This window comes from Cavia porcellus, unplaced genomic scaffold (assembly GCF_034190915.1).
Source record: "Cavia porcellus strain 051 isolate PalLab524CR breed Dunkin Hartley unplaced genomic scaffold, mCavPor4.1 scaffold_13, whole genome shotgun sequence".
Lineage (NCBI taxonomy): Eukaryota > Metazoa > Chordata > Mammalia > Rodentia > Caviidae > Cavia > Cavia porcellus.
In genome coordinates this window covers 6,610,504-6,627,270 of record NW_026947496.1, presented here as the reverse complement: position 1 = coordinate 6,627,270, position 16,767 = coordinate 6,610,504, and the positions used below count along the sequence as shown (strand labels likewise).

Genomic DNA, 16,767 nt, shown 5'->3' with positions numbered 1-16,767 from the left:
AGTGTCTAAATCCACACTCTGACAGGCCCTGCCAGTATGCATCTGCTCCACCCTGCAGCAGGGTCCTCCACTCGGCAGCCTGCCTGGCCCTCTGGGTGCAGGCAGGTGGGCGGGCCTCAGGGAGCGGAGACACCTGGACCCAGAAAGGTAGGTGGGTGGTGGCCTGGCCTTGCAGCCACGGGGCTCCTGGGCTGCTGTGTGAGATCCGGTTGTTCCTGGAAGTTCATCTCAGAGTCCAGGTCCCTACAGCTGCTGGGCAAACCATCAGCTTCCAACCAGATCCTAAGGAACCCTTCCTGCTAAAACCTGCCCAGAGTGGGATCTGCTGTCTGCAGCCCGAGTGAGTGATACTGCCGCCCGCACATTAGCAGAGGCTGCAAAGCAAAGCAAAACAGAACGTTTTCCCTAAACACTTGCTATGTGTTTTTCCAGCTCTGAAAAAGTCAGTTTAATCAGGATTTGAAAAAAAAATCAAACGATTACTAATCACATTGGCAGTGGTAATATGTCTTCTAGTAATGGCTCCATCTTGAATGAGTTTTGAGAGAGTTTCACCTCTGTTTTCCAATCAGTGGCATTTCCCCAAGGGTGGGCTTTTGCCATGCTGAAGGCTGAACTCCAGGGTGCCCTGGCAGAGGAGGAAAGGAAGCAGCAGATCCTTCCCGTTCACTGCCTCCTGTCCTCTCTGTCGCCAAAAGTTCCCCCGGGCTGTGTTGGGAGTGTGGAACACTGGCCTGAAGTCCAAGTCTCTCCAGACCAGAGAAAGCGCCCAAGACTTACGGGGCACAGCAGCCGAGGAGGAAATGTCACCGTACAGAGAAACAGTCATTTCGCTCCTGCTGCCCTTCGAGGCCGATCGCGCTGCTCGATTCAGCTGCACACAATGCTCGTTTCCTACAGCTGCCAATGAAATGACTCAACTGCCTTTTTGCTTTTAAGTGAGAGTTAATATTGGGTCTGGTCCAGAAGTTTGTGAAATCCCTTCTTCCCACACACTTCCTCCAAGCTCCCCTCTGACCACACTTCCAGGGGGCCAGGCCAGGAGGTTTTGCAAGCAGCCACCTCTCCTCCACTGTTGCCACCGCCGTGTCAGCAACTATAAGCCGGCCGGGCACCCTAGTGCACCTGAGAGACAGGGCAAGAACGGCCCCCTGTCCCAGATGGCACTGGACGGCCTCTGGTGGGGTCCCCATCCAGCCCAGCATCCACCCCAGCCTGTCTTGGCACTGGGAGCAGCACAGCCGAGTGACAAGTCCACACACACTCGGGTGACACTGGCCTACTTCCTGTCCACTCTGGGGGACCAGACTCAGAGTCCCTTCCACCTTCACCTCCAACTGGCATGCAAATTCAGCCATGGAAAGAGTCAAAACTGCCTGAGGGTTCAGCTGCTTGCCGCCCAAGAACATCTATTTATTTTGGCTTAGTCATTAACAAAGCACAGATCTCTTTGAGACCACAGATGACAGAACTAGAGCTGCTTTAAAAAGGCTTCGGATGCCTGCACCCGCGCCCGGTTTATGGCAGTTAGTTACTAATTCAGAAAGCAGTGTGCAGACCCCAGGGCCTCCAGACAGCTGGGCAGACCCAGAACTATCCTAGGGCTAAGGAGCTCAAGTGCGCCCCAAACTTTCATGAGATATGGAGGAGATGTTTCCTCTCCAAAGACCCACACAGAGACTCTGGTGTGAGATTCGGAGACAGAGACAGTGATCAGCTACAGGATGTGTCTAGCATATGATGAAAAGTATAGCAAACTTGGAGGTAAGAAAGGAATAACTTCTAATGCTAGAAGAACCTGAGAAGCTCATCAGTAATTCAAGCAGCAGCAGATCTTCTGGTGGGACAGACAGCGTGGGCTGCATGGTATTCATACCCTCCCATCACCTCTAAAATTTTGGAAAAGCATAAAAATAAGGCTGGCTACCTTTTCCCCTGAAAGAGAAATCTCGCTAAGTAAGTCGAAAGCAGCACTCTCCATCGTGTTCAAGAAAGCACACTGCAGTGACTCACGGAGTTGTTTAATGTCCAGTGATTGCTTTTTGACCTGCAGAGTCTGTTTCCTATCGCATCGAAACGCAGAACCGAGCCCAGGAAGCAGAGAGGGCTCTCATGTGCTGTGAGACAATTCCTCTGAGTGAGGAAGACAAGACAGCAGGTCTCTGGGGGCTGCGTGGCGCTGGAGGCTGACACGTGTGGGGGATGCAAGCAGCAAGGAGGATGAGGCGGACGGCACGGGGAGGAAGAGGGGAGAAGGAAGGAAAAGCCTTTGCTTCTGCACAGGCAGCAGGACGCACAGAGATCCCAGTCAGCGGGAAGCCAGGTGGTGAACAGCCAGGGACACACAGGGAGGGAGGAAAGAGCCAGGGAACAAGGAAAGAGCGCTGAAAGCTTGCTGGTCACGGCCTGGCGCTCTGGTTCTGAAAGGCAGGACGGGGCTGGGGTGAGCTCGAAAGCACTCGGGAGGCTGTGTGAGCCAAAGGTCACGACTCTCTGAGCCCCCTGTCTCTGAAGTTCTGACACTTCTCAGTTTTCTGTTTCAACGAGTAACCACCAAAAGCAAGGTTTTAGCCTTTCTTTGGGCCTGAAACTAGAGATTACACTTAAAATGATACACAAACACCAACTTAGAAAGCAGGGCTGAGATTCTGATTGCAAGACTAGAAAAGAGATCAAACTCTCGCTTGTTTCAAGTGTAATTTCTAAAATTCACCACTGTTTTCTTTCTCAGGCATCACAAGAGCGAGTCTCAGGGAGAACCTGAAGGCCAAGCTGCTTTTCCAAAGGAAGATCCTGCCAGGCCTGCGACACTCACCAAAAGCAGCCATGCCACAGACCATGCTCCGCAGTCCAGAGCTGCGTGGACAGAGGTGGAGGACAAGGGCAATCCGAGGAGTGGGCCATGCCTGTAGCACAGCGACCAGTACTGCACAGCCTTCCTGATATGGGGAGGAGAAGCAAGCTGCTCTGTGAGGAGAGTGGGGTCATGGGGACCAGAGCCCAGGAGAGTGTAGGGGTGGATGGTTAGGGTTAGGGTTAGCATTGCAGCGGGTCAGCAGGAGGACGCTCACTGCTCTGCAGCCCAGTCTGAACCCTAGGTTTCCTGTCCTGGCCCAGCTGGTATCGGAGACAGGTTGGGTAATCCCAAGGAGTCTTCTCAGGGGATGGTGGCTTTGTCACCAGTTTAAAAGATATGGGAGTAATTCTGAGCTGGGCTTGCAACACACACACATGTGCACACACACACATGTGCACACACTTACAGGCATGTGCACATACACATCTTCATTCCCACTGATCCCAAATATCCCAGAAGTAGCTGATAGGAGCAAGCCCATGGCTCCAAACTGACTCTCTGCAAAAAGATAAAATTAAAAACCAAATTTAAATCTGGACTTCTCTCACCTAAATAGCCCCTGACAACTACTATTCTCTTTTCTACTGCTGTGAGTCCAATCACATCTATGTCTTCACATAACCCTAATGGCATGGGCTCTGAAGACAGCCTGGACTCTTGAAGGCCGAAGGTTCAGGAGCCAGGGATGGCCCTGGTGTAATTGTTCTCTGGGTTCCTGCAGTGCCTTGTGTGCAGGTGTCCCCTCTGAAAGGGTCTTCACTCCGGAGAAGATACACAGTACAGGCCTCATCACCTGCAGCCAGGCCCACACATTTGCTCCATTATTTGTCTTTAAGAATTTACACCCAGCCTATAAGATCTGTAGAAAATATGTTCTATTAGAGAGAAAAAGGAGTCAGCCCTACATTCCTGGGAGATTATACCTAGAAAACTTCTTTAGGCCTAAGAACTAAGTGTGAAATTCAGTGCAAAGAAATAAGAATATATGAAGTCTGGGCTGAGAGTCTCCTCTCTTAGTGTTGTTATCACAGGCAGAAAACGATTAAGAAATTACAGTAGAAAATCACCACCCAAGGGAGCTGCGGTGCCCTGGCTATGTCTCGCAGTCCTGTTGTAAATCTAGAGTCTAACCAGAGAGGTGTTTTCTCGAGATGCCCATCTGCCACTAACTCTTCTCGCATGCTAAATTTAGGCAGCGCTGCCACAAATAACAACTTCCAAGAACTCTGTGGCATTGCGGGGTGGGAAGGGGGTGGTGAGTGGAGTGGGGAGGCAAGATTTAGCTCTGCATTTGATTCTGTGAGCCAACATGCAAATGCAAAACCTCCCACACCTGCTGGCTTCTTTCAGGTGAGTCAAAAGTTGACGTGCATTTGACTTGTCAGGCCAACAGATGAACACGCACATGCTTATTTTTGTTCAGGATATTTCAGCGAAGGCTGCAGCGGGCCTCATCAGCACCTCGACTGCCTTAGCCCGAGTGGCAGGCGCTGGGAGGGTGGCCTGGGGTGCACCCAGAGAGCCAAGGCCGTCTTCTGCTCAGCTGGAGGCCAGCGTGACTCAGGAGAGCTGAGACTGGTTTTACAGTGAGGTTTCCTGTGGTGTCACTTCACGCGGGGTTAACGCCAAGCTACTGCTCAAAAGCTGATTTGGATGAATGAGAACCGCTTCTTCCGAGCCACAGATGTCACATCACCTGGGGGACAATGTATGGCTAAAAATGTCCCATCTGAGGACAGGAAGGTGCATTTCCTAGTCCCTTCCCTGCGTCCAGGTACCCTTCCACACCTCACCCTGTGCTGGCTCCACCCTGGCCGCCAGCTCAGGAGACTGGCTGCTTCTGTCCCCCAGGGCCCTTCTCTCCTGCCACTGTATCCCAGTGTCCGATGGCATCTTCCATCTGGACACTCACCTCCCTGGGCTCCTTGCAGTGTCTCTTCCTCAGTGCCACCTCAAGCCTCCCTGCACAGCCCCCATGCCATTCCTGTTCTGAACATGCACGGCCCTGCATGCAGGCCAGTATCACTGTGAATGGCCAGCACTGGACCCTAAACTCCTAGAGTGCCCGGGCCCATGGTCCCCATCTTTCTGTCAGTCTCTAGCTCAGTCATCCTCATAGGTCATCAGCACAAGGTCACCACTGAAGGAACACAGTGTGCACAGGCAGGTGCACTGCCAGAGCTGCACACCCGTGTCTGCCTAGCCTGGGCACCTCCAGTACACACGGGTCCTCAATAAGTGGCAGTGGCAGGTTTGCAGCCAGTGGCTTTTCCTCAACAGCAGGCCTAGCTGTGTGCTTGGTTCCCACCAAACAGCACCACACAGAGCAGCTTCTCAAGGCTGAGCCGAGGACTCAAGTGCATCTGCCTGGCTGGCCTCACCTTGGCAGGGGATGTGACCACTGGCACTGTTGGGAGCATCATTGTGCCTCTGGGGCAGGTGCAGAACCAAGGAGTTCTCAGATTCTCTCACCTGAGCCAGAACAATGATTGGCCCCCCCATGAATGGTGCAGGGCCCATCTCTGCCTGCAGGTGAAGTCAGGTCTTTCCAAACAGCACTCCCTACCCGCAGCCAGACGCCGTGTCCGCTCTCTGGGACCTGTTTGGGGTGGAGGCAAACCCTGACTGGGACTTTGGCACTGCCCTTTTACACTGGCCTGGCCTCCAAGGCAGGGTTCGGGCTCCTGGCCAGCAGAGGCGGAGATGCAAAGGCCGGGGGAGCTCGGAGCCCGAGGGTCGGCAGGGAAGAGGAGGTGAGGAGAGAGGAGAGAGGAGCGTGTGGTCCCTTCCCTTCTCCACCTCAGTGTGTGTCCCTGTGCTGCTGCCTGTGTCCATTCACATGGCAGGAGGTGCTCCAGCGCCGGCGAGCTGGTGGGCTATTTTTCTTTTGGCAGCTGCATCCTCTTGCACCCAGGCACAGGAGGATGCCCCAGGTCACCTCGGTCAGAGCCCACTGGGGGACGCACCAGGGAAGAGAACATGGTGGACACCCAGGAGGTGGAGACCCTGTTGGGGTCAGCAGGACCTCAGGACGGCCAGTGGGAGCCATCTGGCTGAAGCAGAAGCAGCGGGAGTGGTTTTCATCAGAAAAGGCAGGAAACCTCAATTTAAAGGAACAGTAGAGCAAAATACAGAACAAAACACTGGGAAACGTTACTCCTATTTTGCTGCTATGACACTGCTTTTCTTTAGGGCTTTAGGGTACTTGTGGGGTTCCGTCCCCCTGCCTTCAGAGACTCAGCACTGATTCCCCTTCGGGAGCCCAGGCCAGTCACCCAGACGCAGGCTGACCACCTGTGCCAGTCCCACCCTGGCCAGCTCGGCCTCCTCCTCACACAGCGCAGCCGAAAACGATCCCTGAATGGCTCCGCCTGGGCGGGTTTCTAATGCAGCTGTCTCAGCAGGCTGTGGGCTCAGCTCTGCTCTTCTGAGATGTCCCTGCCTCCAAAGCACAAGGTGCTAGGACTCTGCTCTAAGACACAGAAGGGACAACCAGCAGCTGCTTCCCACGCATCCCCTCTGTTGCCCTGGCAGAGCCTTCGTCCTGCAGGGTCATCTCGCTTTGGCTGGGGATGTCAGTCAGTGTTGAGCTCCTGCCTGCCTGCACACTGGAGGCCCTGGGCTTTGGCCTCAGCACTGCAATAGAACATAAAACAGAAAACAAAGACAGAAAAAGAGAAGAAAATCACAACCAAGGGAAAGCGGTTAGGCTTCAGATGCAACCCTGTCCTTTTGGGCTCCACGCAGGTGGGCAGCCACTGGGCCGTCCTCCCACCCGTCCTATGCTCTTCCACCAGCGCAAGGGCCAGAGGGGTCAATGAGTCCTTGCTTGGTGCCCAGGTTGCAGCTGGCATCTGCCCTCTCTGTGCAGATGCCAGAAAGGAGGGAGGTGACCTCTCTGCTCCAACCCGGGGCCCTCACTGTCTTCCCCCAACAGCCTGGTCTCCAGCACATCTGAGTCTGACCACCGAAGGTGCTGCTGGGACTGTTTGTCCCCTCGGCCCACACTGAGGTGATGAAACCAGTGCGGTGCTCTTGCTTCATTCTCAGAGTTTTAAATAAGGTTGGATCACTTCCCGTGCAGGTGCAGGCAGACCTGGGTCCACCTGTGTTGCCTGCCTGCTGATGAATTATTCAGAGCACCTGAAACAGACGATTTGCTTAAACCAACATGGCTACATTTAAATCATTAGTTTTTTTACAGCTAAAAACAACAGCGGTGCTCATAGAGAGTTTTTAACCCTGCTATGGCACCTCCACCTTCTCAGCCTCGGAGGACTCTTGGGGGAAGGCCTGTAATCCAGTGGGGACCCCAGCCAGGAGGGCGTGACCCTTACCCTGTCACAATACTGCAGGTTCCCTGGCAGGGCCTGGCTGAGACTGCTCCTCTCAAATGCTCTTCCCAGCACAGCAGAGCAGAGCGGTTCAGGGGTCAGTCCTGGCTACTCCGGCCTAGCAAGGAGGAGGTGCAGTCTCCCAGCATGCAGCAGGGAGAGACCGAATCTGCCTGCTTTGGAAACACCTTGTCAGTACCCCAACCTGGAGCTAGAGATGCCCCACTCCCGTGGATCCTCCCTGCTCCTCGGGCCGCTTCTAGATTCAGATGCATGCTCCTCCTTTAAACTCCTTAACAAAATCGCACTCCCTGCTAGAATGGCTCACATCTGCTTTAGTGCCACCGTATTCTACCCCCTACACCTCCAGCACCTGAAGCACCCAAAGGCTTGGGGTTCCCCTTGAGTCAGGGCCAAAGACCAAGGAAGCCCAGACTCAGTGGGAGCTGAAACACAGCATCAACTGCACACCTGGGTGGGGCGCGTGCCAGCCCCCAAACCAGCTCCAGGGGCTGCGGAGGAGAATGGAATGGAACCACCACCCTCCAGGGGTTGGCAGGACTACAACCAGCCTGCCCGCTGCAAGTGGACAGTGGTGACCTTTGATGGCCAGCTGTGATAGGACCCACAGAAAGCAGGGTGGACTTGGGGGACACCATCGGCTCCCGGGAACTTTATCTCAGCATTTTCTTTCATGGATTTAGCCAACCCCAGTGGCTTGGCTACCTGTGCGTCCCAGAGACCCTCCACCTTCACCCACCTGGATCACTCTCCGGCGGGTGACAGGGTCCCTGCCCCAGCCCTGAGCTCTAGCCCCTGGGAGCTCACCTCCATCAGGGGCACAGCACACCTCACTGTGACTTTGCACATCGACTTTGCCTCCGCCTCCCCTGCTCCGCACAGCTGACTGCTACACAACTCCACTCATTCCTCTGATAAGCGGCTTTCTGCATTCTGAGCTTGAGTTACGGGAGGTGCCCAAGAGTTCATCGCAACTGTGACTGCTTCATTTTTTCCCTTTTAAAAATATCATTTTACTCTTCACCCCAACTACTTTTCTTCTATGTAATTCTACCGTGCTAATAAAATCACTGCTATTTCTTTTCTTTTGGTTCATATTTGCTACAGAATCTTTCCTTATGCATTCATATTTCAACGTGCTGTGTCTTTGCAGAAGATTTTCAGGTTTGATCTGATTCCTCTTTTTCTAGGAAAACACTCACTCCCAGTGTCCCAGATTAAACCTTCCCACTTCTAACCAGGACTAGTACGGCTCTCTCAAGGGTTCCCGGGCTGCTCATCTCCCCCACTCTACCCCATTTCCGAGGTAACTTTCAGGAGTCTCTGCTTCCTACAAGACAAAGCTCGGGCTCTCCAGCTGAACATACAGGCCACTCTGCATCTGTGTGTCCAGCTGGTCACCTGCACCCTTCCCTGCTGGGGCCTGAGCATGGGCCAGGACATGCTGGGTCTTGGGATGCCCAGAGCTCTCTCCCCAGAAGCCCTTTGCCCACTCCAGCTGTCATCTAGCAAACCTCCACTGTCAGGCTGATCACTCAGGTTGCCATGTTTTTGGTTTTCTTCTGGCACCTTGGAGGACTCTGCATCGGGCAAGCTCTGTGCTGTGGAGAGGGTTTATGTGCTCCTCTCTCTCTGAGGCGGGGCCTCTTCTTTTTCCTTTTAGTGTTTATCTCCACTCCCGGACATCAGCTGGATGCTCAGTAAATACTTGCTGAATCCGGAGTGGGGAGTGGAACGGTTCCACTCCAGTCCTGCTGTGCAGACCCCTGCGTCCACCCCCGCCCAGGCTGCCACCCTTGGGGCCTCTTCTCCAGCCCTAGGTTTCATGGCTTCCTCTCTGTTATGCCCTGATGGTCTGTTCCTGCTGGATACTCTCCGCTTCCTCTGTCTCCATGGTGCCAAACCATGCTGGTCCACTCGTTTACCAAGCTCTCCCACGTGCCCCAGCCTGTGGAATGGGAGGGCAGAGCCCTTGGCATCTTCACCGCAGGTTCCAGCACCTGCGTGCAGCCCCACTGCCCCTGGGAGCATCCACACTCAGGCTGCCCACCTCTCCCAAGACCCTGGCTCAGAGACTCCGGCAGATTCGCCACATGTGTGCTGCCCACTGAGGCTGGGAGGTCTGTAAACCAGACAAACCCACTCCAAGAACACAGTGCTTGGCACATTCATGCTTAGGACTCGATCACGTGAGGGGCCAGGAAAAGGGGGCCAAGAAGAGGGCTCAGCAGGAAGCAGTCGGAGGAAACACACTGGGCAGGGGAGCCTTCAGGAAGCCAGGCCAGCAGGAGATGAGTGGAGAGTTCTTTCTCTCTGTGATTTTAAAAATGTCATTTCCTCCTAGAATCAATTCAGTACTAGAAGACGTCAGGCCTGCTCGCTCTTTCACGTTGAATCCTCCTGGCGGAGCCCTGTTGCCAGCGAGCTGGCAGCACAAGGCCAGCAGCTGGAAGGAGTCGCTCTCTCTCTCGCACTCGGCTGCCCACACACAAGGAACTCAGACCCTGATTCGAGAAACAGCGATTACTAGACAGTTTTCGATACCTACCATAATCATTTCCATTTGAGTCATAGCTATCTAAGTCTGGGCTTGGCTTCGAGCAAATTTGCCTCCACACAGGAAAGCTGCTGCGAGCCCTCGGTACAGCAGGTACCACCGATCCTTGGTGACGTCAAAGAGCCTTTCCTAGAGAACCGAAAACAACTGAGGTTTTCTGGACACATCGAGCAAGCTGAAAACTGTTCCAGCTCAAACAGTGACTTGTTCCCAAAGGCCTTGCCATCACCAGCAACCTGACGGCGTGGTGCTTCTGTGGAGCCCTGAGACAACCAAGGTCACCCATGCAGGAGAAAAAAGGTCCAACCCCTCAAGGAAATCCCATGCAACGCCTTCAGCTGCCTCACCAGGAGAATCTGGGACTGAGGAAAAGGACATAGACCAACCCTCGGGCCAGTCATCCAAGGAGCAGAGAACACACACATGCTGAAGTGGCCTGTACCACTCCAGCTGTATCATGGGCTCTCCTTACGCTGAAGACAAGGTGACTCCAGTGAAGTGGACGACATACCTGCTTGGTAGCCATGGACTACAAGGGTCCAGCACATCTGAAGTCAGGCATTACACATGGATTCATGGGACCCAGGGGCAGACACACAGAGTCCTTCTGGTCGACCCACTCACTCTCATGCAATTTACCTGTCACTGTCACCCACACCGGCAGTGTGGTCACCCATCTGCCTACCTTCCTCCTCTGCCTCTTCCCTTTCGCTCTCACAATGCAAGGAATGAAGAACACAGAAAGACATGAAAAGCATCCTTCCCATTTCTCCTTCTACCTGTTCCTTTCTTCAGAGGGAACCGCCCTCAGGCATCTGCCTTGGCCCTTTCTCTCCCTGACCTGCACGTTCAAACCCTGAGGCAAGCACTTACAAAGAGGCTGATCACTGACCTTGAATTTTATGTAAATGAGATCAAATGCAGCATCATGCTACGACTTGCTTCTTTTTCTTAGTGAGCTTTCCCTTTTGAACACAGCTGTTCTCTTCTTTCTGAACTGCGATGAGTCACAACTGATACCCCTTTCTGCTGGACAGGGGAGTTGGCTCCAACTTTTTGCCGTTACCAACAGAGCAGCTACGAACCTCTGGATGTCTAAACATCTGTGCCTCTGGACATCTATGTACCTCTGTGCGTACAAAACCAGGCTTCAGCCAAGACAAACACAACCAACTGCTTCCCTCGAGAATCCAAAGAGCCAAGGACTGGTACAGTCACCAGACAGGACATGAGCAGGACATGAGCCTGGAGGTTGCTGAGTGGCTGCCAAGGAGGACATGAGCAAAGGCGCCCTTCACAAGCCACAGGATGGGTCTCCGTGTCCTGAATTTTCCCTCAGCTCCTCGTGTCCCTACTGTAATTCTGCAATGCTTCCACCACCGTGCCCCCACACACCGCTCAAAGCCACAGAGTCTTGGGATGGCGGGTCCTCTTTAACAGACGGCTCACAGAAAGTGCCGCAGATGCACGGTCTTCATGTGGGGCCAGGCTCCTGATGCCAACCAGTGGCTGCTGGAGGCCTCCGCAGAGATCAGTCAGAAACCCGGAAGCTACCAGGGGACTCTGGGTATTAATAAGTCTGTCACTGATTGTACTGGTCATGGTGGCTTTGCAAACCTTACAGCTACCTAGGCCAGTGTTTCCTGACAAGCAAAGAACTGACAAACAGGCCTGCAGAGGCTGCCTCACAGGAGCCATGCCCTCTGGCCTCACACAGGCTCGTGGTGGCTAAGTCGTTCTTGACACAGCTTTACCTTCACACCCCCGAAGAGCAGCTAGGGACTGAGGCTTCTTCCCCTCTGGACTAGAGCTGAAAACGCACCCCGCTTTCCATTCACTGGCAGGCATCCACAGCGGGCCTGGGGCTCAGCAACCAGGATGCAGGGACCAAACAAGCCCAATATGGTGCCTGCCTGCCACGGGCCTGTAGCTTAGCTTGGGAACCTGATGCGTGGAGAAAAACCTGGAACATCAACATGCAGCAGTGGGCACAGAGCATAAGCCCTGCACAGCCCAAAGTCTGCAGGATAACATGCAGATATCATTGAAGGAAAAAGGCAGCATGAGGCTGGAGGGCACTGAAATGTCCCCTTTCGAGGGAGGAGAGCTGGGCCGAGCTTTGAAGGTGCGAGATACAGAAAGACAAGTACCACCTGCTCTTCCTTCCTGACCTGGGTGCAGAGCAGGGGTGACTGGATGTTGGGGGTGGGGAAGGCGAGGGAGGCTGGGTTGGGGGTAGGGAAGGCCAGGGAAGCTGGTTTTTATTCAGCCCTGTACACCTGGGCTGAATTCACACTGCGGCTCACACCCGTGTGAATGAATGCATGTTACTATAAAATGCAGAAAGAGAGAGTGGGAGAGAAGAGGGAGCAGAGGCACACTGTGTTGGGCTTTAGCACCATTTAACACCTCCACTGACTCTACATTTGGGAAGCCCAGGAACCTTCGGACCAAGAGAAATGGGAGGTCACACGGCAGGGGACCAGTGTCCCTCCAGGGTTCTGCAGTTCTCAGGACCACTCAGCCCTGGGCTGGGTGAAAGGACAGTCCTGTGGATGCATCTTGGCAGTCTCACTGTGAGGACAGTTTCCTCACGAGTAAACGGTGAATACGGACATCACTACACACACAGAAAGGACAGCAAGTCTCGGAACTAGGCAAACGGACCATGCCCAATAAGACTCCTAAAATTAAATTCTCAAAATAAACCCTTTAATGTTAAAGAAAATATAACTGGAATCAAGAGGAATAAGTATTTGCCCATTAAAAATTATCCTATTCTTTAAAACATACCTAAATGATTGCAAATATAAAAACTATACTTAATATAGAAAATACTCGAGCAAATTACAGCTCATCAAATCTACCTGGTATACATATTTGCATACTTATACGTAAATCTCTTTTTTTCTCCACAGAATCCTACGATATACATCGTTTCAAAATGAAAATTCTCTGTGTCAACAGCTGCGTAGCCATGAGAACACTTTGTAAAGTATTTCTGTTAATAGTGAAAAATAGTTTTGTTTCCTGCAGGTGCTCTGGTTAAATACACAAAATGAAAAATGAAACAAACTCTGAATTTTTTTTCTAGTGCCTGTATTTCTTTTTTTTTTTTTTAGAGTTATAAGAACTGTGAGAGTAATAAAACCCAAAAAGTGTAATTGTTATTGTAAAAAAGAGAGGAAAAGAAAGTGGTCTAAAGGGTATAACTGCATGTATATTTAAGTGTGTAGGATAGAAAACCATATTACTGAGTTCTTGTTGGATCATTGAACAGAACTGTCTGTAGTCTCACTGTATGAATGTCCACTTTGTATGCTTTAATCCTGTAATTTGAGCAACTATTTCTAAGATGACAATACATATTGACAATAGATTACATAATCTATTAACTAGTGATTTCTTACTGTATATTTTTTTCTTGAAATTCTGTATTACTTGTACCCTTTTACTGCTTTTTTTCTCTCTTTAAATAAAAAAAAACTCTGGAATTTTTACAAGAGAAAGACAGTTCTGTTTCTTTTTTCAGGGGAAGGGACAGATCTTCCACTGTTCAATTTTATTTCCTCAGCATCTGCAAACAGAACGGGTTTTGGATAGGAAAAATCAGCATTCTGAGAGAGGACTTCACTTCCCCTTAGACCTGGAGTGAAGGGACGGCCCTGGAGATGCCTCTTGGCCCCATCAGGTGACACTTCTCAGCAAATGTAAGCAACTCTCTGAATTCTTAGCAGGGAACCACACATGGTGTTTTTCGTACTCTTGAAGATTACAATGATCAGTCTAAGCTCACTTTGTATTTTAATTCAGTATACATGGCCATGTTTTTTCCCCGATGTGCTAGTACTGTATGCTCCAAAGTTCTGACACTAAGTACACTCCCTAAGACTGTGGCTGGCAGGTCCCTGGGTTCCAGCCCTGGTCTGGCACTTGTTAGCAGATGATGCCACCTGGGCCCATCACCCCACTAAGGAGCCAGGACAACATTGCTGGCCTTGCTGGGATCATAATTCCTGAAAGATCTGTAAGATCGTGGTGTAGATTCCAGGCTGCACAGGAAGCCACATCCTGGCGCTCTCCTAGCTTTCTTCCAGTCACAATGTCACCAACCTAATGTTCTCAATCTCTAGTCATCACCAAAGGCCCCAGTGGATGCGTGCTCATTGCAAATGCTTCCAGAGTCACAGGCAGACATTGGACCTGGTGTCTACTCTACTTTGCCCGACTTGAAGTGTCACCTGCCGGGAGCCACAAGTCTCTCTCTGAACCATAACGACCAGGAGGATTTTTATGCAATAGCCAGAGCATACTTCTTACTTGCATGTTAAGGGCTCCAACAGGGTAGAGTTGGAAGAATGCACTTCTGGGTCTCCATCACTCATCAATGGACCTGGCACAAAGTGGGAGCTCAAGAGGCTACATGGACCAGGACGCTGCAGCAAACGAAACACAGTCTTGCCCTTTAAAGCAAAGAAGAACCATGCCTTGTGCTGGTGATGGCACTGGGAAATAGGGACTCTCACACGCTGCTAGCAAGAGCACAAAAGGTCCACCTCTAGCTAAAGCTGTCCCAGAAATACCTATCAGTGCTGCAGTCAGAAGCATCAGCCACGCTAGCACAAGACAGAGGCAGGAAAGCATGCTTGGAAAATCTCTGGCTGGCAGAGAAGACTCAGCTTCCAGCGATGCCATGCAGAGAAGCCATGGGGTCCTGGCAAGTCCCTTCTGAAGCCCCCTGACTTCACACTTTTTATCCATGCAGAGATGAAGTCAAGACAGGTGATTTCTAGGACCCTGTTCAGGTGGGCTTTCTAGACCAGACAACAGGCAACAAGTTGGGCTGGAACGCAGCTCTGTGGCACAGCACCTGCCTAGCACACCTGAGGGTCTAGGTTTGATTCCCAGCACTTGGAAAAAAACCCAACCACTCCCCTAGCGCCGCGGCCGCCAACAGCAGCAGACACAGAAATGGAGTCAGAGCTCTTTAGAATCCAGACACAAGTTGAGGGTTGACCTATGGATTTGGGGTTCCTGCATTTTTGCCATATTTCAGAGTCTTAATTCTGGATGGTCTGGTCCTCCTGAGCCATTGTCTCACGGCTCTTCCTGTGGGCTACTGCCTCATCCTTGGTCTGAGGGTACACGTCTTGCCACACCCACTGGAGAAGCACCAGAGACCTGCCCCCCCACACACTCAGGGGCAAGTCCGCCACTGAGGGTCTGTAGTGACTCCATCCTTTTCCCTCAGTCAGCGCAGCCCTAAAGATCCTAGAAGCCCTTGCTAACTGGTGCTACATGCCTCAGCATGTTAAGCCTACCGAGATGTCACTTGGCAGTGACCCAAGGAAACATCCACAGCGTGACGCTCGGCACTGGCTTCCTGGCAGCAGGGCTCCCAGAACTGCTGCCCGCACGGATTGGGCCTAAAACCCTTCAATTCTGGGCAGTATCCACCTCTCCAATCAGAGCTGCCCAGAGCAACTCGCAGCCATTCGATAAATGTGCCTGGTTTTGAAGAGTCCACAAAAGGAGGCTCTTTCCTCCTCCACCCTCAGTCTTCCACTCTCAATTTTCCTGTCAGGTCAAGGGATCGGCTCACCCTGCTAACTGTGCACACACCCTCCCCCTCTCACCTCCATCCCCTTACCCCCAAGCACAAAGGCCAGAGCAGTGTTGAATAATCAAATGCATGCATCAATTCCCTCCAAACTGAATTTCCTGGACTCGTTTTGAGCTGGGGGAGGTCACGGCTTCTGGAACTGAACTGGAAATTTCACGTGAAAAACTGCCGCACAGACCCCCAACGCTCCCAGTACTCCAGCTGCTGAATCCCTGCGGAGGCCCCAACTCACCCACCGTAGTTTTTGGTGCCTCTGCTTTACCCACACGTGCTGCCAAAGAAGCTACTGTTTAAAGAAACTTTTAAGAATCTATGCATGAATTACCTGTAAGTTAAAAAGGAATAAAACAAGAGAGGCCATACTAAACTGTGTTATGCTGTAAAATTGGAATGTAACTCTTAACAAACACAAATCTCACGGAGGTGCTCACTACCAAGCAGAGGTAATAGCAACACCCAAAGCTACAACTGGGTGTTCCAAAGCCCACGGAACACGCGCCGAGCTTCCTCCCGGTCCTGTCCTTCCTGTCCCGTGTCACTTCTTCCTCCCTCCCTTTCTTCGTTCTCTCTCTTCTGCCTTGTCCTCCCCCTGTCTCCTTTTCTCTTTCTCCCTCTTCCTAACCCTCTCCTTTTCCAGGTAGAATTTGGCTTTTGTAGGAAACAAACTAAACAAGCAAACAAAACACACAGCGAGGAGCACACTGTGACCCAGCTCTGAGGTTTGAAGCAGACGCTGGCCTCTGTCCCGGCGTGCAGTTTCACCTGTTCTGTGCTCACACAGTTTCCTGGTGTAGGAGGGAGCGGAGGGGCAGCCAGGGCCAGCACTGTCCTCATCCCTAACACTCCACGGTCCTGCATCCAGAGGGGTCACAGTGTGAAGACATCCAGGGCCGTGTGCATGTAGAGCAGCGGGCCCCATTACATGAAGCATGAAAGCAGGCCTGGTGTGGGGGGTGGAAGGCCCTTCTATGTCATTTATTAAAATAAAGGAAACCTCAGGCCTCATCTTGTGATTTTAGAGGAAGTCAATCACGACCAGTTTTGCAGTTTAACTTAGTTATATATTAAATACTATCACTAACAGATTTAAAAAATGAAGTAACTGTTTTCAAAGCAAGAGTTGGACTTAAAAAAAAAAAGTTCCATTGGTTCTTCTAAAATCATGCTGCAAGGTAAATCCTACGACTTAGCAAAAAAACAGGGAGCTACAACGACAGGAGGAAGTGTGCTCCTGGCTCTTCTCCTGCAATACTGAAATCTTTATTACTCTACTTTCTCCTTTATTTCTGCTTGTGTTACGCTTATTAAAATGGGGCAGCTCTAGTGGCTAAAGAAAACAGGTAAATTTAAAATAAAACAAGAATGTCTCCTCTTG

General features: G+C 51.7%; 1 protein-coding gene across 7 annotated transcripts in view; it reads right to left on the bottom strand.

Moving 5' to 3' along the window:
• The window catches only part of Dusp22 (dual specificity phosphatase 22), a 51,255-nt gene that overhangs the window by 15,203 nt on the left and 19,285 nt on the right, over nt 1–16,767 (bottom strand). The window contains exon 1 of one of the 7 annotated variants that reach the window (XM_063259781.1): nt 14,090–14,110. The exons of the other annotated variants lie outside the window; for them this stretch is intronic. Within the exon in view, the coding sequence (XP_063115851.1) occupies nt 14,090–14,095 (6 nt within the window). The 5' untranslated portion in view covers nt 14,096–14,110. Of the gene's footprint in view, nt 1–14,089; nt 14,111–16,767 lie in introns of those variants that run through there. 7 annotated transcript variants of the gene reach the window in all.